The sequence below is a fragment of the Dermacentor albipictus genome, chromosome 1 (assembly GCF_038994185.2).
Source record: "Dermacentor albipictus isolate Rhodes 1998 colony chromosome 1, USDA_Dalb.pri_finalv2, whole genome shotgun sequence".
NCBI classification, from domain to species: Eukaryota; Metazoa; Arthropoda; class Arachnida; order Ixodida; family Ixodidae; genus Dermacentor; species Dermacentor albipictus.
Window position 1 is genome coordinate 78,329,912 of NC_091821.1, and position 27,586 is coordinate 78,357,497.

Below are 27,586 nucleotides of genomic sequence, written 5' to 3' on the forward strand. Positions count from 1 at the left end.
CCTGCAGTGGACACAACTAGACTGGTGATGAAGTCTAGCAGAGATGTAAATATTTGAAGTGCCGCAACACCCATGATTTGAAGAGGTGAACATCACTGCCAACATAGAGGCTCTCTCCACTTGACCCGTCTAGCCTTTACAAGTGAAATTTCTTTCCTGCATTCTCCCATATTGGAGCCAGAGGATAGCATCACATATGCATCTCAGGCCTCACCTTGTTTTTTCCTTCGTATTTGCTGCTCTGTGCACTTCCGGTCACATGCAAACTGTGCATGAGAACACCAGCGTTGTTGTCTGATTGCTTTTACACTACATTGAAATGGGTCCATCAGTGTGCGCATGTTTCAAGATAGTTTCGTATCCTGTGTGCGCGACTGCACGATGTGGGAAGCAGATGAAACAGAAATGTGTCCCTTTTACTGCAGCACAGATTAAAACAGATTTGCAGACATTTGGTTTGTAGGTTTTATTATTTCTTGTAAACTTGGTATCGTCTAGTAGAGTGACAGATCAAACAAATAACTGCTGTAGCACTGAATAATTCTGGAAGTCATGTGTCACGGTGAGTGACGTTTCAGCAATGTGAATTACATAGGCAAACTTGTGCGTTTGACCCCGACTATCTGGCTGGGAGCGGGGCTTCGTCAAGAAGAAGGGCATGTAACATTTGGTTTGCAATTTCAACTGTCTTTGTGGTGTGCAGTGGCATAATGCATTACAGATACAATCATTGGCGCACATTGTATACACTGCACTTGTCTGTTTAAAATTGCCAAAGCTGGTGAAGGGCCGTTTAAGGCAACAAAAGTAAAGAGCTGACATAGTCAAATTCTTATCGGTAAGTAAACCACAAGAGTTCCACAAGTGCTGACGAGTATAGTCACCATGAGCAAAAATACCTTGGAGTGTGAATATTGCGTTTATTCTTCAATTCTGTGCGTTGTCTTTATCTTTTCCTACTTGAATACTTGTACTGGAAACATGGCTTCACTGTGCGCCACATTTCTGGGAAAGTTTTTGTCATTTTTGTCATTTATTTTTGTCATTTCCTGTGGTATGGAAAGAGTTCAAAACTTAGTGCAGCATTGTAGTCATAATTTTACATAGGTCGGATGCCTGAACTTCATATTACTTATGTACTGGAAAGCTTTTTTATTGCTGTAGAAAACCCTGTAGTCTCCAGCACCAATTTCCTCTGCTGGTAATGTATTGTCTCGTGTTTGGCAAAAGTGCCTGACATGGGAGTGTTGCACATTATGACTCAGCTAAGTAGTGGCTACATTATTTTGCCGGTGGTTGGAACCTGCTCCATTGATCATTAATGCAGAAAGATGGGCTAGTTGGTCATAAGGCCTTCCATACATTTTGGCAGCGCAATAGACTGGACAAGGAACACACGCAAACAGAACATGTGCCAAGCCTCAGTTGAGATAATCACATTCATAGACAGTGCCACTGAGGGTGTGCCGCATACATTTCTTTCAGCACTCGTTGCGAAGGTCTCTGAAGATTTCCCCTTTTGTCTTGGTCAGCAGAAGTGTGTAAAAGACACACCTCGCTGAATGCTGGAGAGCATAGGCCTCGGTGACCATGATCGTTGAAATGTCCCCCTGCATTCTTCGCGTCAAATGCTGTGTGGAGATCTTGCAATCTTTCATTAATGCACCTTTCTATCTGCCCAATGTTGTATCTCTCACAGGACAGCGGTATCCTTTACATAACACCTGTCCTGCATGCTACAAAGTGTGTTTTGTGATTCTTGTAGCCGGCAAGGCTTCTCTTGCTCCTGTTTACGACGAGGCAAATCCTTTCTAACTTGTGAGAGGTGGAGAATACTACGGAGACTCCACATTTGGCTGCTGTCATCTCGAGGCAGTTGGAGGACCTATATATATGGGATGGGTATGGGCAGTCCGGTGCACCTTGTGCAAATCCACCATTCTTGACATCCTGCAGAAGACCCTCTGCCACACAATCTAAAAGTTCTTTATGATAGCGCACACTTTTAAGACGGTCCACCGGATGTTGCAAACTCCGTTCGATTAGGTGCTTGCAAGACTTTGCAAGAACAGCTCTCATGCAGTTGAGAGCAATTCTATTTTAATCAATCTTGAATGAGCCAAATCAAATTTCATAAATTCTTTTGACCCATGGCATGTAGCTCCTGCATGCATGGGTGTCATGAAGTGGTAAGACACATCAAGAAACAGCAGGGTGTCATCTTCCGGCAATTCATGGGTGAAATTAAGGCCCTTCGAAAAAGCATGAAAGACGTCTAGCACAACATTAACCACATTATCCCTTGGTTGATGATCTACTGGCTTTGCTACAACAAGATAATCAACATATCCAATAACTTTGTAAACTTTCATTCCTTGAAGGCACATGTCGATATGCTTGTCACATAGGGCTAAAAAAAAATGTTTTGCTTAAAACTGGTGCAATACACGAGCCTCCAATACACACCCCATCCTCTTGGATAAAGTACACACCAATAAAACCAATAAAAGAGCTTGCTAAATAAATGACAGCCCTAAAAATCTTTCTGTAGATTGTGAGGAACTGTGAAAATCAAACAGATTCAAATCTGTTTGATACTGATTCGAAAACAGATTCGAATCTGCTCAAAGCCTGGCAGCTTTGAGCAGTTCCAGCTGAGGAACAGAAAAGATTTTTGGCATTGATTGAAAACACAAACAGAGGCTCTGTAGCCCTTTATTCATTACGAAAAGAAGTTAACTTGTTGGGCTGCTAAGCACAAGGTCGCAGGATCGAATCCCAGCCACAGCAGCCGCATTTCGATGGGGGCGAAATGCGAAAACGCCTGTGTACTTAGATTTAAGTGCACGTTAAAGAATCCCAGGTGGTCCAAATTTTCAGTCTTTCAATATGGCGGTCCTCATAATCAGATAGTGGTTTTAGCACGTAAAACCCCATAATTTAATTTTTTTAAGAAGTTAACTCCATCAGAATTTTCAGCCATACATGGGTCGTGAATTTGCAATTTGGAGAAATGCAAAGGAGCAACCAGCTTTATGAATTTAAAGCCTTGACCCTCAGACCATGTGCAAGCTTATTTTCTAATTCTTTGTTTTTATTTGTTTAGCTTTAATAAACACATTTATTTACTCACCTATTTAGAGACGCATGCATTCCCAAGATTGTAATTGGCTCATACCAACTGAGGTCCCTAGCATAAAGCCACATTTTTGTGACATGAAGGATAGGATGCCAATGTACCATACTTGTGTAACTCGTGCGATTGACAAAAAGGGGCTCCATATTTCAGTATGAACATATGAAGCTGCCCAAATCAGACTATTTCTGAAGTATGCTCTTATAGTTACTTTTAGTTGCAATTAGTATTTCATACTGAACTACTTGAGATGCAAAATTTTTGTATATTTGTAATGATGAATCAAATAATGCCTTTTTAATTTGGTGTTCAAAGTTGTCTGTATTCACAAGTATGCATACTTTTTAAATAATTTTCAAATAGTTGAACTCTGCTAGTGTGCCTAATCAAACGTAAAACTGGAGCAAAATTGTGGTAACTTTAATCCAAGCAGCTATAGTAGCAGACACAATATGTGAGACGTTGCGCATTAGAGCATGCTAAACATCACTCGGGGAGCCAGACTTTTTATTCTGGGTATGTCTTTCTGTTCAGTTTATGGTAGTAGGTTGATTATTAGATGAGGAAATGAAGTTGAAAGTTTCATTGTTTCAATTTTGCCCCAAAACCCGAGAGCTATTACCTCATTGTGACATCACCGGTTAAAATTTTTTTGATGAACTTGAGTTGTTTTCCTTTGGGACCACACTAAGTGACGATGCTCATAACTTCGTCCAGAAAGCTGAGGAAGCTTGAGAGCTCGCATGAAACCACATCTGCAGCCATCAGAGCTCCAATGCCTGCCGGTACAATAGTAGCCAAAGGTAGATACACTATGAACCCGGCGACTATGTGTGGGTGTGGATACCTGTCCGCCACCGTAGACTCTCAGAACTAATACGACAGTATTTTGTCCCATAAAAGGTTCTTCGCCGCCTCGCTGATGTGAACTACAAGGTCATGCCTCAAAGTGTAGATCCTAGATCGAAGCAACGGCAATAGCGAGCCGAAATTGTCTGCATTGTATGGATGAAGCTGTAGTATGCTTGTGAGTGAAGTGTTACTTTTTAATTTATTTTTCCTCATTTCCCTGTGCTGCAGCTATTTTTCTATTCTTTCCCCTCGGTAGAATGCTAGGTATGCAAACAAACTGCCCATTTGTTCCGAATGCTTCATTTGAACCCTTGATAAACAACTCTTTATAAATGTGCAATGTTATCACACAAGCTTGCTAACATTATGAATCCTAGGATATGAACATAATTTTATTTTAATGGAGAATATTACCAATGTTTATTCAAAAGGTATTCAATATTCGATTTGCATCTGGCGCTATTCGTATTTGATTTAGTCTTAAAAATTACTTTTCGCACACCCCTAAGAACTAGTATAGGAGAACAAAACATTAATCTGCCATCTTGCTACTCCTCTTGGAGTTCCTACTGACCCAGTCATGCTTCGGAGCCTGACATAAGTGCTCTTGTGTCACACAGGTCATTTGCTTTTGTGGAGTTCAAAAATGAAGCGGATGCTGATCGCAACTTCAAGCGCCTGCAAAAGGCCAGCCTGCGAGGCCATCCTCTGAGAGTGGGCTACCGTGGGGCCAAACGTGCTGACCTGCCTTCTAACTGGCGAGAGGTTCAGAACGAGCTTTGTGTGTATGGCCTGCCCCAAGGATTATCACAGCATCGGGTGGCCAGGCTCTTTCCCACTGCCACCAACGTTTCCACCATGGCTTTGTAAGTGAAAACAGTGTTGCTATCATCTAAACTTGAAGTGGTGGATGAGGTTGACTGTGAGTGCAGCCTGGCTTCACAGGATGGGCAATGGTTTTTTGAATATTTTTGACACTTGTATAATTTGTGTTACTCTGCTGTTGTTGGTGTGGGTATTGTACACATCAGGCTTTTGCAAAGTGAAGTTGGACTCTAATAAATTACTACCTAAACCATGAGTGTCTAAAGACACAGAATCTAGAGTCTTAGAGCCACATGAAAAAAAACCATTTTGTCAGCCGCTGCACCAACCATGGGCATCACTGATACAAATATTTGCAGGGTTAATTTTAAAGAATTGCAGATGTCGAAGTTTGTGAGAAGTCCCTACTTTAGCAAAACTAGTGCAGTATTGATGTACCATAACTACTGCCTGGCCAGTTGTATATGGAAAATATAGACCCACAATTTAGCCACTCATAACCTCATCTGAAGCAGTGTAGTTGTGGTAAGACAGTATATTCGGCAAATCTTGTAACAAACAGTGTTGTATCTTTTTAAACATGCATATTCTTAGGCCCTGATTAGAGATGAGTTCCTTTTGGCTACGAGAAATGTGAGTGAATACAGAATGCAGGAGATATTTTGATTTGTCTAAAGAGACGGATGTTCGTTTGCCTTATCGCTTGCTCTTGTTTTATCTCAAGATGAAATCCAGGTGCAACAATGCACAGGCTGCATAGAGCTCTATATGGAATGGTTAAGACTACAGCAGTTTTGCTAACTTGAGGCAAAGCCCAAAATAGCACGTAGGACAACAGAAGGGAACGAAGACAGAACTTTCTGTTGAACTACATGCTATTTTGCGGTTTGCCTCAAGTTATGGAGTACTAACTAGCCCACCAGTCTGCTCAGTTTTACTAAACATAGTTAGTGACGTCCTACTAGTGCAGTGGCAAATACGCCTCTGTGCAACTCGGCGAATTTATGTAGGTGCACCAGATAATTACAGTTGTTCATTTTTGTAACGTCACAGCATTGGCAAACTTCTTTCAATATCAGGGAGCCTCTGAAACTAAGCTCTGAAGCCAGAAAGCAAGCACACTGCAGTTTTGTGGACGGAGCTTTTACTGAATTTTGAGGTTGTTACCGAGTATGGTCCGATTATGCCAACTAGCTATACATGTTTGCAATGTCTGTGTTTTGTTTTAGCACATAACATAAGCACCTCTCACTGCTGGAGTGTGCTGGTTTGGAATTTGGCCAAACTGCTTTCTCCAATAAAATGGCTTAGCTTCTTTGTGACAATTTCTTGATGACATCTAAAATACAACCCTTTCTGACACAGCTACACCTTGGTGACCTTTGAGAGCAAGGATGCATTGCTGGCTGCCCTCAAGAACAACGCATGCCATTACATGGATGGGCATCCACTCAAGTTCTCCTACCACTTAAAGCGTGAGCATTTCTTTGGGCACCTGAACATAGTGTGACAGAAATCTGAATGCAGTTGTTCAATACTTTCAGCCTATAATTAAGACTCTCTGTTCATGATTACATCACTGTTAGCATCAATGTAGGAAAAAGTGTTGCTGTTACAGATATAGAGTAGGTTCTGTCTACTGAGCTGTCCGTGTGAGATGGCAGTGAAATCCAAAAATGCTCATGTACTTTAAATATAGTTTGTTGCTTGTCAATATTTGCTATTCAAAGTTTGCTGCTGCTTGGTGTGCTAAGTCTAAAGTTAAACCCTTGTAACTTAAGTGCGTGTGTATCCCTGAGAAGGTAAAAGCTTAGAGCAAGTTTAAATAAAATGCATGCCATTCCCTCCTTCCTCTCTCTTCCTTCTTGGAAAAGGAAAAAAGTGGTTTTGCTTGCACTTTTCAATTAACACAGATATGCCACAGGTTGGATCCTGGGCTAGTTTTCTGCAAGCCTTCGATTTGAATCTACCGTATTTACTTGCATAATGATCGCACCTTTTTCTAAAAAAAATTGACGCGAATTCAGGGCTGCGATTAATTCGCGGGTTAAATTTCCCACGAAAAGAAACATTTTCTTTTTTCATCCCACATTGGCTGCGGGATGACAAGCAGGCGGCTGCCGCTGTCAGTGCGGGACACCAAAGCAAAAATGACGGCCGGCGGAGCAAGTTGAACGCGATTATTTTTCTTCTCGTGAATACATAATGCGCATTGAAACAGTTTCTTCTGTATCAGTAATGAATAATATCGGTAATATTGGCAAGTTTGGGACAATAACGTAGCCATGTCCACTTTGAGGGGACAGAAACAGAGATGGGCACGCTTAGCTGCCAGTGACATAGAAACACATGACGGGCATGCTGCGGAAACTGCGGCATTTGTCTTCACTGCTATCCTAATACGGCACGTTTCCACTAAGGGTGGGCCAATATCTTAGCTGCGTTACAAGCGCCGGCGTATGAATAGGTTACATTTCTAACGTATTAGTGTAAACTATTGTTGCCGCTTGCGATTTGTTGCATGCCCACAAGTGCAGGCGTGAAGAATTGAAAGGTGCCCTTTATGTTGTTGTTGTTGACCAAAACCATTATGAACCCTACAAATAATAAAGCCGAGGCAAGTTTGGTTCTAGGTTTTTTTTTTTATGGAAGTGCTGAAAGTGATGTAAGGAATGAAATGGGGCATCTGCTTAAGAATGTTGGGTGCGTTCAGACGGCTTGGTATGTCTTCAAGAGTCGTATGTCTACAGCCGCGGATTCCATCTGCGGTTGTAGCGTGCGCCAACTCTGCCGCCATTATCTCTTCTGGCAACCTCGACCTCAAGTATGGCCTCTAAGATTGCACGCTATATGGTAATCTCCGAGGCCTTGTCTTGATCGCCACTCTACGCCTCTGATATTTAACTGCAACTGCTGATCTTGGAGGTTTTGCCTGAATTGTGAGGTCGCACCAACATCGCGATCATCACATCCTTTTCCAGCACCCCCGCCAGAGTGTACTGGACAATAGTTCAGTGGGACAAACGGCGCTCTCCCGCTGAGCTGCTGCATGTGGAAAAATATTGCGAGGGCGCTGCGAGTGAGCTGGATTGGGGTGGAGACGCGCTTCATGGCATATTCAATATAAATTCATTTCAGGCGTTGAGACCGATTGTACGCATACAGTCTTATAATGGTGCTTTATTTCAACTGCAAACTTATATTGACACCTTTTTGCTATGCATACTTATTTGACGCATGGGTTATACAACATGACGTCTTCAATTTTGCTGTCATTGTCAAGTGCGTCGTCTGCCAGTGAGCGCGATACCCAGTTTTTCTCGCAGAAAGTCTGTGCACTAAAATTTTTTATGGTTTTACTTGCTTTGGTGTGCCTGTGGCTCTTGTCAGCCTTCACCATTTGTAGTTTTAACCAGGTGAACTGCTATTTCTAGCACTGTTTTCTAAAGGTAACGCATAATTTTTGCCGCAGAAGCCGCCTATCTGCAATATGATGTTACGAAAGAAAATTTTATATTGTGTCATTTTACGCTCTCTTCTTGTTAATGGAATATCAATCAGGGACAATGATCAAAGAAAGCAATATTATACCGAAATAAACCAGGTTTATTGACTGTGTGGCACAAAGTGATGCAGATTACCAATGCACTTCTAGGTAAATCTAAGGGTATATAGACATATATATCGAAGACATACATGTCGGAGAAAAATTATTAAATATTTTAAATGCACTGATTGAAAAAAAAAAATGAGAACTCCCGACCGGAATAAGTGTGTTTCTGTGAAAAGCTGTACCAGCCCCAGGTGAACCAACAGACTTTCCGAGAAAAGGAATCAAGGCAATTACTGAACGTTTGAATAGGATTTATTGATAGGAAAGACAGAGAGGTCGACCTGACCTAGTGAGCTCTAGTCTGCTACTCTGCACTGGGGAAGAGGGAAAGGGAGTGAAAGTACTGGGATGGATGATGATAAGAGAAGTGGTGGGTGCTTATGTACATGAGACAGTTGTCTTGCTAGAGCTGCTCGTCGAGCTTGGTGTCCTGCAGAAACTTCAACAATACGTTTGTTGCATGCATTGAAATTGCAGTGTCATGCCATGGGCCGAGGATAGCTTCCTCCAACAGTGGTTGCCTGCCAATGCTGGCTAAATACTGAACGTTAATACGAACAGCAGTGTTAGCGAAAATGCATTGCCTATGTACTCAGACTGGATCAAGGAGACTGGAAGTCTTTACCAATGTACAGTCGAACCCACTTATTACAATATTTAAGTGCCACGAAAATTCCATTGTTATAACCGGGTTGCATGAAAAAATCAAGATAGGGGGATGACAGACCTGATGTGAGAAAACTATAATTGTGGGGAGGCCAGTGCCCCTTCGCACCATTTTCCTTCATCCGGCTGCTGATTGTGTTCACTCGTTTAGCTGATTCCTGGGTGCGCCGATCACGTCTAACAAGCCGCAGCTGTCGGCGTTAAAGAATGGCACTGCTATAACAACTGCAAAGAGAGGTCACGGGTGCCAAGCGATATGCGAGCACCACCGAGGCATCGCTTTGGTGGCCCCAAAAGGGGACTTGTCAAAATTGTGAGAAGGCTGCCACGGCAGCCTGTCAACTTGAGAAATCCAGAAGAAACGCTCAGGCGAGATCGCCACAAGCATCTCGCCACATACTTCTCACTGGCTTGCACGAGAAAACCCTGTGTCCGTCAGCCTTGCATGCGTTACGCGTAGCTTGCCGACATCCTTCTCCAAGGCATCCAGCTGCTCCACGTATTGCCACGGAAGCTTCCTCGCGAAAACGAAGCCCCGGAGGAGACTGAATCATCTGCCGGGCGTCCTGTGAGGACAACGTTGAGGCAGTCCACCCTACCGCGTCATCGCTGCCGTCGTCGCCGTTGCAATCTGATGCAAGCATCTTCGTGACAATCGCTTCATCGGTTAGAAGCGCTTAGTTTCCAAATCTATAGCCGTGTGTTTTCTTTTCACCGGCAACGTTGTTCATTGCCGATAATCAGCGGGCGCATCAGCCATCTCCCATTTCAGCGGCGAGTCAAACCAACTGCTGGTCAAACGAGGCTGAGAAACTGCATGGCCAGGAACGATTTCGACGGAACCAACAAAGACGAACGCGAGTGAATAAGCTGTTAGCAGAACTGCGCTGAATGAAAAGCGAGTGAGCAACATGCGAGCAATCTGTGGAAACCACAGTTGGCGCAGTCCATTTGCGTTTGAAGGGTTGGAAAGGTGACGGGAGAGAGGCGCTCGGAGATGGCTAAAAAATGAACGCGCAGCGACTGTTGAAGGAGCGGCCCAACGTGCAGCAGCTCGAATTTCTCATTTTCTTTTTTTGCTTTTCAAGGATTTCGCATTTCACTACCTTTCGACTCGGACACCCAGCAGCAAGACTTCATCGTTATAAACAATAATGTGGCATTGGGACTTTGTAGTAAGCGGGTTATTTCACCATGGGAAGACGTATAAAAAGTTGGCGCTGCAGCAGTTTCTCATCGTTATAATTGATATATTGTTAAAACCGGTATCGTTATAAATGGGTTCGACTGTAATCTCCATGGCTTGACTGGCGATGTCCTTCAACGGGCCAGCAGGAAAAAGGAAGCAGAAACATATAATGTAATCGAATGGTATTTGCTATTCAGATCGTATTCGACTTCATAATTCACTATTAAAAATTATCGAATAGCCGTTTCCGTTCGAATGTAATGGATAACAGCACTTTTGAAGTCTCGGAGGTGAGGGGCCGATGCAAGTGAGGACTCTTATTCCGAATGATTGTGTTGCTGGAGAGTTGCGGCTGTTGCGCAGCGGCGGACCAGTTCCTGAGAGAATTAACGCATGGGTGCTAATCGGTTCTTCGGAACAAATTCCTAGCTGTCATCCAATATGAACGCCCCGTGCAATACTTCTCTGCAAAAACGCACATGCGCCATAGACGGAGAACCAATCACAATGTGGATCGTAAACGCGTTGCTGCGGCCATCCTACTTAATTTTCTTTAAGTAACAAAAGCAGTTTCTAAGTCGTGTTACATTGTTCTTACAGAAGCAAACTGACGCCAAGAATAATTCACTCCTCCACTAGGTGCTCGAAAATGCCAAAAATTGCAGCTGCCGCGCTGGGTGAATGCGAAACGGCAATGCGAAGTTCACATTTGCGGAAATCTTAGCTGCAAAAAGCGCAGTGTAATATTGCAACGTGTGGACCAGGCTTAAATCTGCTAGCTTGATTCAGGCAAGGAAAACAGTTTTTTGGTAGTCTCGTAATGGCTGCAACCCACTAAAGCTGGGTGCCCAATGTGGCGCCACACTTAAGTTCTTCAACGAATGCAGCATTTCTACAAATATCTCTACAGGTCTGCGAGGCATGCTGTTCCTTTAATTAATTGCTTCAGTATTGTCCTTATGATAGTGCACCGCATAACTGAATGCAGCCGTTTACAATGCTGAAGCTGCTTAGCTGAGTGGACGTACATTTAGGAACAACACATTTAGGTAATTTCATACCTAAATGTATGTTGTAAGATACAGAATATAAGATAAGCGTAACATGTTTTTCTCAGGAATCGCACTCTTTTTGTTTACACATCGGAAGAAAGCCTAGGGCGCAACTACTTTTTTTTTTATTGAACAAATTCTGCCGTTTTGCATCTGGCGATATGATTTTGAGACAATTCTCACCACCTGGGTTCCTTTAAGGTGCATCTAAACAGGAGTACACGAGTGCTTTTTTTCATTTCATTCCCATCAAATTTTGCGACCTGGTTTGAACCCGTGAGCTCGCAGCGAAACGCCATATCTACTATGTAGCAACTAATTAGGCTACCACGCTGCATTTTTTTTCTTTGTTGTTGTTAAGCGTGGACTGGACAAAAATTTCGTCGTGCACTCATCAGGGACAAAAAAGTCGTGTACTCATCAGGAACGGTTCATGAGGTGATCTGTGTCGTCTTCGGATTGGACACATACACATCTAATATACAATTTTCTCCTCCGAAAAGAAATCCGCCGACTTGCAAAAAATGCAATGAACCGCTTACAATAATACATGACCTTGTGACATGCCCACACTTTGAAACACAGAGACGGAAGCTTTTACACAACCTATGTAATTTACATATACCTTTACACCCTGCCCTATTACTGGCAGATGACCCACTAGTGCCATATACTAACTTGTTTGACTTTTTAGAGACTACTGGTTATTCACATCGACTATGATGGAAGGCAGGTTTGCCTGCTTTAACGTTGTGTTGCGTTACGGACTTCTGACTTGACGCAGCATGGCCTGAGTAGCCTTTGCGCCATTAAACCCCAACTGACTAACTGATAACTGACATGGATGTGATCCATTGTACAGTATCCCTTTGTAAAGCCAGCCTGTTCTCTTGGTTAACTGAAGTCAAGTGTTGCCCTCATTCTATTGGAAATTATCTTCGTGAATATTTTATACAATGTTGGAAGTAAGCTAATGGGCCTATAATTTTTCAATTCCTTAACATCTCCCTTTTTGTAGATTAGTACAATGTTGGCATTCCTCCTGCTCTCTGGGGCCCTTGAAGTCGTGAGAAATTTCATATAAAGGGCCGCAAGCTTTTCAAGTGTGATGTGTCTTCCATCTTTGATTGAATCGACTGCTATGCCATCATCTGCCGCTTTTCCCCGTTTCATGTTTTCCAAGGCCCTTCTAACTTCATGGCTAGTTACAGAAGGAGCTTCTTTAAGCTATTCATTAGTGCTCTGAATAGAAGTACTGTACAGGTCAGTATAGAATTATTCCGCTGCTTTTACTATATCTTTGAGATTGCTGATACTACCCTGCTTATCTTTCAGTGCATACATATTGGTTTGTCCTATGCCAAGTTTCCTTTTCATTGATTTCATGCTGCGTCCATTTTTTACTGCTTCCTCAGTCTGTCTCACGTTATAATTTCGAATATCCCTTATCTTCATCTTGTTGATCCGTTTTGACAGTTGTGCGAATTCTATCTTATCTCTTGAGTTGGTCACTTTCATTCTTTGTCGTTTCTTTATTAGGTCCTTCGTTGCTTGGGAGAGCTTATTTACTGGTTGCCTTGGTGCATTGCCTGTTGTATATCCTCCATTCTGGAGCCAGGGTCCCCCGCCCCAGCGGCGCCAGACAGTTGCTAAACCCCGCGCTGCGGGCCACCGACGAAGTGGCAAGGAGAACTTCTTCTCAGAGGCGCCGGACACTTGATACCCCTCGAACTACGTGCCTTACTGGCGGGCGCGACGTATACAAACGAACCGGCGGTGCGGTGCTTCGGTGGTGCGTTCCAAGTGTGGAGATGGTGGTGATAACTTTATTGCACACAGGGGAGTTGCGGACACGCGGGTCCTTGGGCCCCCGCACAGCCCCTCTGCACTCAGGCGTTCCTGTCCCGGAGGCTCATGACGCTGCCAGCCCGGCCTGTGGCGATGGCTTTTCGCACGTACGTGGTGCAAGAATGTTTGTGTGGCATGGTGTTTTGTGACTTTCTCCTTCTCACTACTCTCTCCCATTTCCCATACCTTCTAGTGAAAAATAAAGCAGTCTTCTTGATGCGCTCGAAGCGAAAGGACGTCTGTCGTGTTTCCTTAAGTTCAAAGTGCTCCGTCTCTTATTCCACAACATTTTTTGGTGCCGAAACCCGGGAATAGGGACTTCAAAAGATGGACATCGACAGAGTCAAGCGAAAAAGGGCCGTGGCGCGATCATCTACAACCAAGCTGATCAATGAAGTATCCACCATGGACGACAGCGCATCAATCGGTGAGCTGGAAGAAAAGCTAAATCTTCTTACTCTTAAAGAAGACTCACTGAAAGAGCTAGATCGGGAGATAGAAAAAGGCGTTGAAGATGAAGCTTTCGAAGAGGAAATTGCATGCTCCGAAATGTACAGAGAAAAGATCAGCGTGGCGAAAACAAAGGTACAACGCATGCTACGCTACTTAAGCTGCTCAAATGTTTCATCAGATCGCACACTTAACTCCTCAGATCAAAGAGAATCTAGCGCAAACGATTCACAGATACGCCCCACCGTAAAGCTGCCAAAGCTCGAAATCAACAAATTCAACGGAGAGCTTCGGGAGTGGCAAGGGTTCTGGAGTCAGTTTGAGTCGACGATCAACGCTAACCAGAATCTCTCAAACGTAGACAAATTCAAGTACCTCAACAGCTACTTGACAGGAAAGGCGGCGGCTGCGGTAGCAGGACTTGACTTGTCGGAGGGCAACTACGATGTCGCTCTCTCGCTATTAAAGGAGAGGTTCGGCAGAAAGGAAGTTATTATAGAAGATCACATGTCACGGCTGCTTAACATCAAGCCAGTGCGTGACTCACGGAATCTCGGTCAACTGCGCAGCCTCGTCGACGAAGTAGAGACCGGTGTACGCAGCCTCACTTCTTTAGGCGTGAGTGTTGGCACTTACGGAACTTTGTTACTGACCGTAATAAAGAAAGCGGTGCCTGCCGACCTTCGTCTGGAATACCAAAGAAAAAGCGAGGCTACGAACGAGGGAAGTGAGCTGGAAGAGTTCCTGCGTTTTTTGAGAAAAGAGGTTGCGACGCGGGAGATCATACAGCGGGCCGAAGCTCCAAGAGACAGCAGTGCCGAATTGGTAAAGGAAAGGCGCAGCAGCAACACTAAAGCGACGAACATGCCTACTGCAGCGGCACTGCACACCACGATCAAGGACAGCACAGGATGTCTATTTTGTAATTCGAACGGCCATGAGACCGGCAACTGCAACGCAAAGATGTCTGTGGCGGATAAGAGAGAAGTGCTGAAGCGTGACAATCGATGTTTCCGGTGTACAACAAAAGGGCACGAGGCAAGAGAATGCCGTAAAGCTAAGTGGCTCAGGTGTGCGCATTGCAAGGGCAGACATTTAACGACAATGTGCGACCCTGACTTTAGGAGACGCCGCAACACCGATGAAAGGGATGCATCTTCGTCACCGGTGATTGAGCAAGCCACGGTGTTGAAGTCCTCATTAGGCACGGGAGATGACTTGATGTGCACAGGAGAGCAGCAGTTTCTCCTACAGACAGCGCGAGCTTGGACAGAGGGTCCACATGAACGTACACTTGTCAGGCTTCTCCTGGACGGTGGCAGTCAGCGAACCTTCATCCATCGCAACCTATCCGAAAAGCTGCAGTTAAAAGTGCTTGGAGAAGAGGAGCTTAAGATATTTGCCTTTGGTGAGAAATCAGCCATGACACGCACAAAAACGCGTCGAGTGGAGCTGTGGCTCAGAAGCCAGTACGACGGAAAAGGGGTGCGAGTGGAAGCGCTGGAGGTTCCTTGCATCTGTGCAGATATCATGGCTGCTCCGTCAAATTCTGTTCTACTTGAACTTTCAAAATTTCACTTCCAAGTCGCAGACGCCTCGCAGGGCGGCGAAAGTGAAAATATTGACCTTTTGATTGGCGCTGATCATTACTGGGAAATTGTGACGGGATCCACTAAGCGTCTCAGCTCCAAATTGATGGCAGTGGAGACTGTATTAGGATGGACAGTCCAGGGCCAGGTCGGCACAAGGAAGTCAACAGGAGTCTGCTCCTCAGCTGCTGGCGTGATGCGGATAGGAGTGAGTGAACAAATTTACAAGGAAATATCAGCACAGCTAAAGTCTTTCTGGGAGCTCGAGCACATCGGTATCAAGGAACATGAGCCAGTTCGTCACGAGGACGCAGTTCTTCAGCACTATAAAGAAACCGTCAACTTTGAGAATGGCCGCTATAAGGTGTCGTTCCCTTGGAATTCGATGGTTTACGAGCTTGGCGACAACTACGAGTGCGCAGCAAGGCGTCTTAAAGCACAGACAAAGCGCCTCTTGGAAGGAGATTCGTTGATTAGGGAATACGACGCCTGCATAAGAGACTACATAGAAAAGGGCTATGCAGAGCCAGCCAGCAAGGATTACGGCACGTCGGAAGGTCCGGTGTACTATATGCCACATCAAGCAGTTGTTCGTCGCGAAAGCCAGACGACAAAACTGAGGGTAGTATTCGATGCATCATCAAGTGCCAAAAATCGCCTCTCACTGAACAGTGTTTTGGAAAGTGGCCCAAACCTAAACCCAGAGCTCATTGATCTGCTGATCAATTTCCGCACTTACAACATTGCCATCGTTGCGGATATTGAAAAGGCCTTTCTCCAAATATCACTATCAGAGGGCGATCGGAACGCTGTGCAGTTTCTCTGGTACGCTATGACGCCAAAGAAAGGGGAAGAGCTTCCAGCTGTGGTGACCTATCGCATGACTCGCGTGCCGTTCGGTGTCACGTCGAGCCCATTTCTCTTGGCTGCAACGTTGCAACATCATCTTGAAGGCCTGCCGGAACGGTACACTGAAACTGCAGGTATTCTGCGCAAGCATCTTTACGTGGACGACCTTGTAACTGGTGTTGACAGTCTTGAGAAGGGTAAAGTCTTGTGCCAGGAATCCAAAGATATATTGTCTCAAGCAGGGATGCGGCTACACAAGTGGATGTCGAATGACCGCGATCTCGTCAACTTCTTGGAGAATAGCAATGTGGAGAGAAGGAACGCTGATGCTGGGCATGCTGCAGCTACAAAGGTATTGGGAGTAGGTTGGAATGCTCAGACTGACCACTTTGAATACAACCTAACTTCACTCATCGACTTCCTCTCCGAAAGAGCTGACAACAAGAGATTTGTGCTGCAGGTCTCGGCAAGAATTTTCGACCCTTTTGGATTTATTGCTCCCACAACATTATGCGTAAAGGTAATGTTCCAGAAGTTGTGGGAGTTGGGGATTGGTTGGGACGATCCCTTGCCCGAAACATTGCAGCCTGAGTGGGAGTGCTGGTGTAGGGAGCTTCCATGCATTGAAGGAGTGTCTATTCCAAGACTGCTAGCGGCAGACTTTAGAAACGATGTTACGGAGAAAGTGGTGCATGTTTTCTGTGACGCAAGCCCGAAGGCCTATGGTGCTGTCGCATATATCGTGACCAAGTCTCCGTTCGGGCTAACAAATGTCAGCTTGGTCATGGCTAAATCAAGAGTGGCCCCTTTGAAACGCCTCTCGCTACCCCGATTGGAGCTGATGGGAGCCCTTATTGGCGCGCGACTATGCCACTACGTTGCCAAGGCCTTAGATCTGAAGAACGTTGCTACCATCCTCTGGACTGACTCTACAGTAGCTATGTATTGGATCAAGGGAAACGCTGCCAGATGGAAGCCCTTCGTGGCAAATCGAGTCTCAGAGTTGCAAGCGCTGACAGATCCCAGGGATTGGAGACACTGCCCAGGCTCAGATAACCCCGCTGACCTAATCACCCGCGGCATTCTCCCATCGGCCCTGCGTGAAAGCGAACTGTGGTGGAAAGGACCCCGTTGGCTTCAGGAGGATGACACATGTTGGCCAACGATAAGTGAGCCGAGCTCGAAGGTTGGGGAGTGCCAAATGGAAGAGCGAAAGGTGACGGTGATGCCCATAGTATCATCGTCATCCATGGCAATTTTCAATGTTGAGAATTATAGTTCATTCAGCAGAGTCGTGCGAGTAACCGCGTGGGTCCGCCGCTTTGTCGACAACTGCCACAACAAAGAAGGAAGGACGACCGGCCCATTACGAGCTGAGGAAGTAATCAGCGCCGAAAGATACTGGTTGGCTAAAGCTCAAGAAGATGCGTTCAGCGACGACATTTCAAACCTGAAGAATCAAAGACCGCTGCACAAGAGCTCTCCTGTTTTGCCTTTCAACCCGTACTTGGACAAAGAGGGCCTCATGCGAGTTGGTGGACGCTTGCAATTCAGTGATAACAATGAAGAGACTAAGCATCCCATCGTTCTCCCTGGCAAGCACCCCCTCACGTCACTGCTCATACGGAAGGAACATTTGAGAATGCTGCACGCGGGCGTACGCGATACTCTAGCACAGCTGCGAGAATCGTATTGGATTATTCGAGGACGTCAGGCCGTAAAGAAAATTATCAAGCAGTGCCTCGTCTGTCACAAGCAAAGTTGCCCTCCCGCTACGGAGCCAGTAGCACCACTTCCAGCTGACAGAGTGACAAAGGGAAACCCGTTCGACATCGTTGGCATCGATTTTGCAGGACCCTTGATTTGTCAACAGTCACGCGACAGCAAAAAATGCTACATCGCTATTTTCACCTGTGCTGTGACACGTGCCGTCCACCTTGAGCTCGTCAGCGACCTGTCGGCTACAGCCTTCCTCTTGGCCTTTAAACGCTTTGTGGCACGCCGTGGAATTTGCTCGACGGTGTATTCGGACAACGCGCTCACATTCAAGCGTGCAGCCAGGGATCTAAAAGCAATGTTCAGGCTGTTGCAAGTCGAGGAATTGCAGTCATACTTCGCCGGAAACAAGATCAGATGGAAGTTTATTGTTGAACGGGCAGCTTGGTGGGGTGGATTCTGGGAGCGGATGGTGCGATCTGTGAAAGTAGCATTGCGAAAGGTGTTAGGTCGGAGCAGCTTGAGTTTCGAAGAACTGACCACCGTTCTTTATGAGGTGGAGGCCGTGATCAACTCACGCCCTTTGACTTTCATATATGATGATGCTCAAGAGCCAGAACCACTGTCACCGGCTCATTTCCTTGTCGGAAGAAGGTTGACGACCCTTCCTCCACACCTGCTGCCGGACGAAATTCCTGGCGGTGGCATGCATCTCTCACGACGCTGGAAGTACCGGACTGCCATGGCCGACAGTTTCTGGAGACGGTGGCGGAAAGAGTACTTATTGGAGCTCAGATCGGCACATATGTGCCGACCAACGACATCGAGTGATCTGAAGAAAGGCGCATTGGTGCTCCTGAGGGAAGACCGCTTGAAACGCCACATGTGGAAGACCGCCAGAATTAAGGAAACATTTAAGGGTAGAGACGGCAGGGTGCGGTCCTGCAAACTGGTATTAAGTGGGGGAACTGAGGTGAAGCGACCGATACAGCTGCTGTATCCCTTGGAGATTGTAGAGCAATGAGCTCAATAATAGTTCGCTCATCCGGGGGAGGTTGTTGTATATCCTCCATTCTGGAGCCAGGGTCCCCCGCCCCAGCGGCGCCAGACAGTTGCTAAACCCCGCGCTGCGGGCCACCGACGAAGTGGCAAGGAGAACTTCTTCTCAGAGGCGCCGGACACTTGATACCCCTCGAACTACGTGCCTTACTGGCGGGCGCGACGTATACAAACGAACCGGCGGTGCGGTGCTTCGGTGGTGCGTTCCAAGTGTGGAGATGGTGGTGATAACTTTATTGCACACAGGGGAGTTGCGGACACGCGGGTCCTTGGGCCCCCGCACAGCCCCTCTGCACTCAGGCGTTCCTGTCCCGGAGGCTCATGACGCTGCCAGCCCGGCCTGTGGCGATGGCTTTTCGCACGTACGTGGTGCAAGAATGTTTGTGTGGCATGGTGTTTTGTGACTTTCTCCTTCTCACTACTCTCTCCCATTTCCCATACCTTCTAGTGAAAAATAAAGCAGTCTTCTTGATGCGCTCGAAGCGAAAGGACGTCTGTCGTGTTTCCTTAAGTTCAAAGTGCTCCGTCTCTTATTCCACAACATTGCCTCCCACTTGATGTGCTGCTTTTGAAGCCAACCTAGTTACGTTTTCATTCATTGCTTATATGTCATTTACATCTTGCTGTTCTAAGGCTGCATATTTGTTTTCAAGTACCAGCCTGAATTGGTTCGCTTTTATCCTTACCGTGTCTAGGTTGGCCCATTTCTTCATGACCAATTTTACGCTTTCTCTCTTCAAATTCAGGTAAATCCTAGACCTCACTAACCTATGATCACTGCACTTCACCCTAACACTTCTAGATCCTGCACTATGCGGGGATCGGCAGAAAGTATGAAATTGATTTCATTCCTTGTTTGACCATTAGGGCTTTTCCAGGTCCACTTTTTTTTTGCTGTGCTTTCTGAAGAAGGTGTTCATTATTCGTAGCTTATTCCTTTCTGTGAATTCTACCAGTCTCTCCCCTCTAGTGTTTCTAGAGCCGATGCCGTAATTGCCATTTGGTTGTTCGCCAGCCTGCTTATTTCCCACTTTTGAAATTGAAGTCGCCCATTACTACAGTATGCCGGGTTGCACTTTTCTCGTGGCTAATTCCACGTCTTCATAAAAATGATCTACTTCACCATCATCATCATCATGGCTGGAGGTTGGAGTGTAGGCTTGTACTACCTTTATTCTATACCTCCTGTTCAGCTTTATTACGACTGCTGCTACCCTCTCATTAATGCTGTAGAATTCGTTAATGTTGCCCGCTATGTCCTTATGGATTATGAATCCTCCGAACTGCTTCTAATTGGTAGTCCTCTATAGCAGAGGATGTGGCCGTTAGCCAGCACTGTGTAAGCCTCACCAGTTCTAACCTCGCTAAGGCCAATGATATCACAAACAATGCCTGATAGTTCGTCAAAGAATCCTGCCAAGTTAGCCTCACTCGAAAGAGTTTGGGCTTTAAAGGTTGCAAGGGTCAGTTTCCATTGGCGGCCTGTCCAGGTCCAGAGATTATCCAATTCATATCCAATTATAAACACCGTTGAAGAGGCCTGAACGCATATAACAGTGTGTAGAGTAGTACGAATGACCCTTCCTAGAAGTATCGCCAGCAGTTTCCAGCGGCACGACCTTGATGTAGCCCACTCTACTTCGATCGCAGTGCTGCCACGGTATTTTTTGTCGTCGCACGCCTCACTGCTAAGCATGCGCCGCCCTAGCCGCTCGTCCCAGTCAACTGTATTCTAGTACACTCTACACCCGCGCATGGCCTGCTATCGCCACTCTGTTTGTTGAGTTTGCCTTGTGCACAGCGTTCTGCCATGTTGTGCTTGTTTGTTTAGTTTGTGTTCCAGACAGCACTCAGTTGGCCCCAACAAGTCTTTCTCATGATGTTATAGATAGGCCGCGTCAAATGGCACCTTGCAGTCCGACTCCAAAAGAGTTTTGAGTCGCAGTCCGAATAAGCCCTACTCTGCAACTGAAGAGGCTGAACTGCCGCCTACCACAACAAGCTCAGGTGCGGACAGCATTGATGACATGCTGGGCTGCGGTGTGCCGATTCCTGTCGCCATTAGATTTGAAGACTTTGCAAACGTCGACAGCGCGGTTTCGTCGTGTGCCGAACTGAACGATGACGGAATAATTGAGCAAGTTCTCCCACTGTCAAACAGCGACTGATTCGAATGATGATGTGCCGTGTGCTCCGGAGTCTTCCACATGCGGATCTGGCTCAAGTCTTTCCAGTCCTTGCATCGGTGTACAGCGAAACTCAAAACTGGCAGATATACAGCTGTACTTGGTTGCACGTAAGCGGAAGTGCGTGCAGCAACACATCGACCACCTATTCCATGCACAGCGGCCTTAAAACGTAAAAACAGTTATCTTTTCTGGATACATTCTTTTTTTTGGACATTCGATAGTTCAGACTTATTTACGTTTCCCGTAGAGTCCAAATTGTCGGTTGTAGACTGTAGTGGCACCCGAGACTGCCCTGCCCCTCTCGAGCCCTCTGCACTCGTTGATGGTTGGGGTTCGTGCGCGTGCCTCAACCACCTGTGCTTGCGCTCCTTATGGAGACTTACAGGTTCTGTCATGGTCAGATTGGTTCGGCATCCCTTTGACTTGCTGCCTGAGTCTCTTCACGCCATTTCTTGACCATACGTGCCGAATGAAAAGGGCCCATAGCCGAACAAACATGAAATTTCCGCAACACTTTGCATGCTTGTGGGCCTTATCAATCCTGATCAGCACTCGTATGAGTGATAAATTATACTTACTGTGGCATAGTGAGCTCTCTAGTGAGCTCGAACATCAACAGCCGCACATCGCGGCTGTTGATGTTCGGATGGACAAACATAGGGCCGTGCTACTCCTCTCTGAATGCCATGTGCAAGGATAAATTTACCTCCGATTGTGTCATGCATGGTGAGACAACGGCGCAATCTGCACACTCGACATGTGCACAATCGAATAATGGCTTTTTTTTGTTCTGTACAGTGATATGAAAGTGTATGACATCTATTCATGCATTAGAGAGCTTAGGTGCTTAACCAGGGTGTCTACCAACTGGGAAAACCGGGAATTCTTGGGGACTTTGAGTAGTCTGGAAAGACTCGGGGAAACTCAGGGAATTTGTGCTTCTATCAAGGAAAATTCGCTGTAATTTTATCGAAAGGAAACTAATGTCGCAGTAATGCTGGCTCGAGTAACAGAGAGGAATCTCAACACATTGTCATTGATGCCGTGTCGTTGGTTGGAGGAGTTGCCAATTTACAGTCAGCGATTGACTTTCAGGACGCTTATCGGGTGTCCAGACCACGTACCCCATAGAGCTAATTTATAAGAACGTATGAAATTTTGAACACAAGAACCCTTCGCCAACCGGTTTTCCGAACTTTTTGCTGTGACCGCAGGTCCGAAACGGCATTAATCGAAGCCACCACTGCCGTTATTTTTATTGCCTTGCCACCTCGAACGGGTACTTTTACACGCAGATCCACTGGCAGCCATAGCTAATGTTGGCCGTAGCCACCACCTACGTTATGAGTAACGTTGGCCAGCACCGGCGGCAATGCTAGGCCTAGCTGCTTCGACGTTCGCTAATAAATGGACACTAAAGGCAAATATTAAGTCATGCTAAAGTGATAGATTAGTGCTCGCTAAGGCGTCAATATTATCGCGACAGAGCCTTAACAATCGAGAAATTGAGGTAAATGCAGGACGTGATTAGAAACTCGCGGGACATTCAAGTACTTGCTCGATGACGAAAGCGCCCCTCAGTTAATTTTAAAATTCTGTCGCTAGTACTCAACCACTTGTTGCAAGAAACATCCTTGTATTGTATTATAAGACAAAATGCTATTTGTCCAGTTCTATTTCATTTTTAGAAAAAAACTAATTGAAATTAATCGTGACAATGACGTGATTGGTCAAAAGGTTTTGTTTTCGCTTGACTTCGCATTGCACGCGCTTTCAAGTTTCAGTAGTTTCGGTATCACGTAGTGCTGCACTGGTTTTGCTGGCACGCGAAACTCACACAAACTGTAAGTAGCAGAGAATTCTATGTGATGTTGCGAAATGCCCGAACGGTCTATGCCACTTGAACAAAAAGCAGCTGCAGGGGTAAATCCACCGCTCTTTCTTGGCTTGGTACGGCCGTCTGGCATGTGCTGTTTTACTCACCAATGGCAGCAAAGGGTGGTGATGGCGTATGCAACGTCACCACTCCCCTGGCTGGGTGTCGGGAGATTTGAACTATTAAGAAGGTATTCAGACCCTTCAGATGCAATTTTCTCGTGAGCCAAGTCTTTTCTTGACACGAAACAAGTGTTGCGAGGTTTCTGGAACGGTAGTTAAAACAGTCCATGTCGACTTAGAATTTGCCTCTAGTGTTCCTTTAAGCTTCTTGCCATTCGGTGCCGTGTTTTTCATTGAAAGAATTTGCCGCTGTCAGCAATGGCACCGACTCTGCCTTTGTGGTCCTCGCAATTGGCTTCGAAGCTTGGAATGCATGGTGCGTTGCATAATACCGGTTCCCGAAAGTCAGCTTTGCCTCATTATAGCAATGTTATGCTGTGAAGCATACGCAAAAGTATTGCGGTGAAGCATAAGCATTGGGAGGGTGAATTGTCACGTGACACAGTAGGTATTCCTTAATTATACACGCGTGCACCCACCATCTTCTGTCACAATACGAACACATATATGCCTAATAAGTGTACTGGCAGGCCTTCAGAGCTTTTTCAGAAGTTCCTGTGGCGATTTGAGCCCTTAAGGGCACTAAAAGACATGCATTTTTTTTTTTTAAACTGCCCAATTTTTTCTGAAGTTTTCGCGGCCCCTAGGGAGCCAGATTAATTGGATGTTAACTGTACAACTGACCAAGAGGATGCTTCAAACGGTCTGTGAAGCAAAGGCACGGCGGAAGGAGGATGAGAATGCTAAGGGCCTACACATTGAGGAATGAACAAGAGAGGAAGTGTGTCGCTGCTTCTTTGAAGGAGCTTTGAGTTCAAGAAAAACAAAGTGTTCGCTGACGCCAAGATGCAGGTGTGCCTCATACAAACCAAAATAAACTCTTTAAAGCAGTGAAACGCAACACTGAGGCATTGTGTGCGGGTTGAGAGTATGTCGGGACAGTTGAGATTGATTTGCTAGCTGTTGTGAGAGAATCTCACTTGTGACAAAGTTTGGGCCTCATACCAATCAGCTTGCTACCAGTTGATAGAAATAGCCCATATTCGAAAATATTTGCCTCTGTATGCATCTCCTTTCTATTCATATTTGAGAATGTTCGACTGGATTTGCAATGGGCTTTATTATTTTTTTCGAAGATATTTTCTTCGCTGCGCATTTCTATAACCCTTCCCTTTTGTTTTCTTTTGAATAAAATAAACACTACTCCTTACTATTCAAATTGAATTAAATGGTTTTTATTTTTAACATGCTTACTAGAGAGTGACAGCATCGGGCGACATGGTGTCAGCCTGACTTGGCATAAAACAAAGTTCTGTGTCACTCGGGGAATTTCGCAAAGGCACTCAAGGAAAACCTGGAAAACTTGGGGAATTTGGAAACGTCAACTTTGTGGACAGCCTGTCAACTTATAATACAGCTAGTGGGGGTCCTATGGTGTAAGATTGCAATCGTGCTTGCTCCCTGTTTGTAGTAGGCCTGCTGTGGTCAAGGGTGTTGGGTGCGAATTAGTGTCCCCCTGTTTTGTTGCCAGAGTCTCTTTGTGCCATTTCTGGACTATGGCTGTCGAACACGGGGGTGCCTAACCGAGCAAGTGTGAAATTTCTGCAGATAGTTGCTCACTTGTAGGTCTTATATAACTCCTGATGAGCACTGGTTTGAGTTTGTTGGATTGCCATATAATCTCAAGCATATGGGCTGCATCCCCAACTTGCGAGCCCAAAATTTGTAGGAAAAGAAATTTCCAGCCGAAGAACGATCATATTCTGTTGTCATGCTCAAGGTCGTTCCATACGCTGAGGAGCACGGCAGGACACTTCTGCATTGACGACAAGAGCATATGTCGGTGGCTGAAGCAGAAAGAGGAGTTCGCCACAACGAACAAATCGAGGAAGGCTTTCTGTGGGAAAGCGTGCAAGGTCCTGGAACTTGTTGGAAAAATTTGAGCAAATGGCCTGATTCCGTGGGCCGCTTCTTGTCACAATTGTGAAAAAAAGTGCGACCCTTACACAAGTCTATATGGTATACCTACCTACTATGGCTGAGTGAGCTCTCTTAAACGTGACCACTTCCACTCGGATCGACAAACGTATTGTCTAGCTGTGCCTCTCTAAATGCCAAATGAGAGGCTAGATTTAGCTCTGATTGCATAATGTGAGGCATGCTGCCGCCACCATCTGTGCACGCGACACATACTTGATGAGTAGTGACTTCTTTCCTCTATACACCGACTTAAAAGTAAGGCACATGCATAGTGTGGTTGCAAGGATATAAGCGATAACGTTATAAACATGTTTTCATTACATATGGTTTTGGCAAGCGGCTAAATGGTTCGCCCCACCAGATGCTCTATAAAAATTTTGAGTGCGGCTTGCAGAAAAAGTCGTTCTGAGGATGCAGTTGCATTTCTTGTACGGGCATTTTGTTTCTGACAGTCTATGTTAAAAGAGGTCAAATAGCTGACGTAACGAAGGTAAAAAGTCTTCAATTTCTGAGCCTTGGTTTGCATTTCAGTTGTATGTGCTGATTGTGCAAGGTTGGAAAAACTGGTGATGAGCATTGTGCCTTTGTGTCGTTTGCATCTTCTCAGTGCTGGTCACAGCGTGGTTAACAAATATATATTTGTCATGCAAGTCACTTTGTGCATTCATTTTGTGTTTTGTGCTGTTGTTTCTTGGCAGCTGCTGGTGAAGGTAAGAAGAAGAAGATCAAAAGGAAGAAGAGGAAAGACAGGCAGCAGCAAGTGAAGCGTGGCAATTTGTCCGATTCCAAGCCTGGCAAAAGCACTCTCGAAATGTCTGAAGGAAAACAAATCTCAAAAATGTCTGAAAGAAAACAAAACACAGTGTCTGGAAAAAAGCCATTTGAAAAGCAAGGAGGCAAACCTGCGCATGCAAAGACATCCAAGGCCAAGTTTGATGCTAAGCGCAAAGAGGTGAAAAACACTGCTGGATCTGCAAAGCAGAGAAAAGTTCAAAAGCAGTGAAGTGCTAAATCATTTGTGGCACGAAATAGAAAAGTGCTCCATAGCATCGTCATTTCTGCAGTTCAGCAAAATGAAGTTGCAGTACACATTGAGTTCAGTGTGAAAATGAAAAAGGTGGGACCTATGCTACATCTTAAGGGGAGACACATACTGCTATTAAAATGTTCATCATTTTTTTCATCAATATTAATAAAGCTTTCCAGTCTTAAGGTTTTTGTGCTGATTTCAAATATGTAATTAGTTTTGCTGTAGGTTAATCAGCTCCTACGATAATTAACATTTAACTTCCATTGTTTGAGGCTACAACGGAAAATAAGTGGCACAATAAAAATTATTTGTAACACATGGTTAGATAGCTTAAAGTGTAAGGAGTGAAGGATAGCAAGCACTCTTTTTTATCTGGCCATTGATATTTTACAGCCTTTGAATACAGGTCCGCCAAATGTGGCAACCGTGTGGCAGAAGATGTAGCAAAATAATTTCCAAAGTGAAGACAAAAAAATTGTTTGCAATACTTCATAGAGTACACATTTTGCTCCGTTGTGAAAAAAAAAAGAGAAAAGTTATATCTGTTAATGTTGTGATGTCGAGGCCTGTATATTACATGGAGCCCAAAATTTGCTTTGGGAAAAGTACAAAAAAAAAACAGCATTAAACATGAGGGGCCATGGCATCCAGAACAACTATTTTTGATATTCGCTCTATACGCATGAAACTTGCAGGACACGTCCAATCTTGTGTGCTGCTTACAAATATGGAATTAAATTTTTTCCAAAGTCAATAAAAAATTACTATTCTTGTGTTAGAAATTTGGGATCTGATTTGCAAAAAAATTTACTCCAAAAGATAGCTAGAAGTGAGCAGGTGTGTTCCTGGATGTTCAAAGACTGCAAGTTAGCATTAGGATGTTTGTGTCTGCACGTTACCTAAGTTATGAAATTCTAATGTTGCAGCTTTACTAATGTGAACTCTTGTCGGTGATTTCTACAGGATTTCAAGATGTTTCAGTGTCCTAAGACACTATGTCATATTTTGTGCACTCTATGACTCGCCAGCATTCAGGGGGAACAAATGACGAGAATTGAATGAGTAGAAGGGACACAATGCTGATCTCGAAATGTGAGACCTTAAAAAAAGGTACACTTGAAAAAAAAAGAAGGAAATTATCAATTTCAAGCTTCAAAACCAGGAAATAATTACTATATAATTAAAGACAAAATTCTTTCGCCGATATTGGCATTAGGCACACGTATAGGCTCGGTAACAGGATTTGGAATGCACCAACACGAACCTGCACGCTAGAACCAAGGGCAATGGTTAGCTTCGCTGCCGCGTTATTGCCGATGCAGTACAAGATTGGACAACGGAGTGACTTATCTCCGGCGCAATTTTATCGGCTCGGCTGAACCTTGGGACAACCGCCTCTCCTCTTGCCGAAGGAAGCAGAGACGGCTTGTGCTTCGCTATTCGTGGACGCGCGCCCGGTGTCAGACACTTTCTTTATTGCGATAGCAATTATATGGACACTCTAAGCGCATTTCTGCCAATGCTGTCGCCGTGAGGTTCCGCACA

General features: G+C 45.1%; 1 protein-coding gene across 1 annotated transcript in view; it reads left to right on the forward strand.

Annotated features, from left to right (window-relative positions):
- LOC135915075 (nucleolin-like) overlaps window positions 1–26,223 on the forward strand; it is an 82,252-nt gene extending 56,029 nt beyond the window's left edge. The window contains exons 8-10 of the mRNA XM_065448056.1: window positions 4,609–4,854; window positions 6,179–6,288; window positions 25,710–26,223. Coding sequence (XP_065304128.1) covers window positions 4,609–4,854; window positions 6,179–6,288; window positions 25,710–26,014 — 661 coding nt within the window. The 3' untranslated portion in view covers window positions 26,015–26,223. The remainder of the gene's footprint in view (window positions 1–4,608; window positions 4,855–6,178; window positions 6,289–25,709) is intronic.
- The last annotated feature ends 1,363 nt before the right edge of the window (window positions 26,224–27,586 follow it).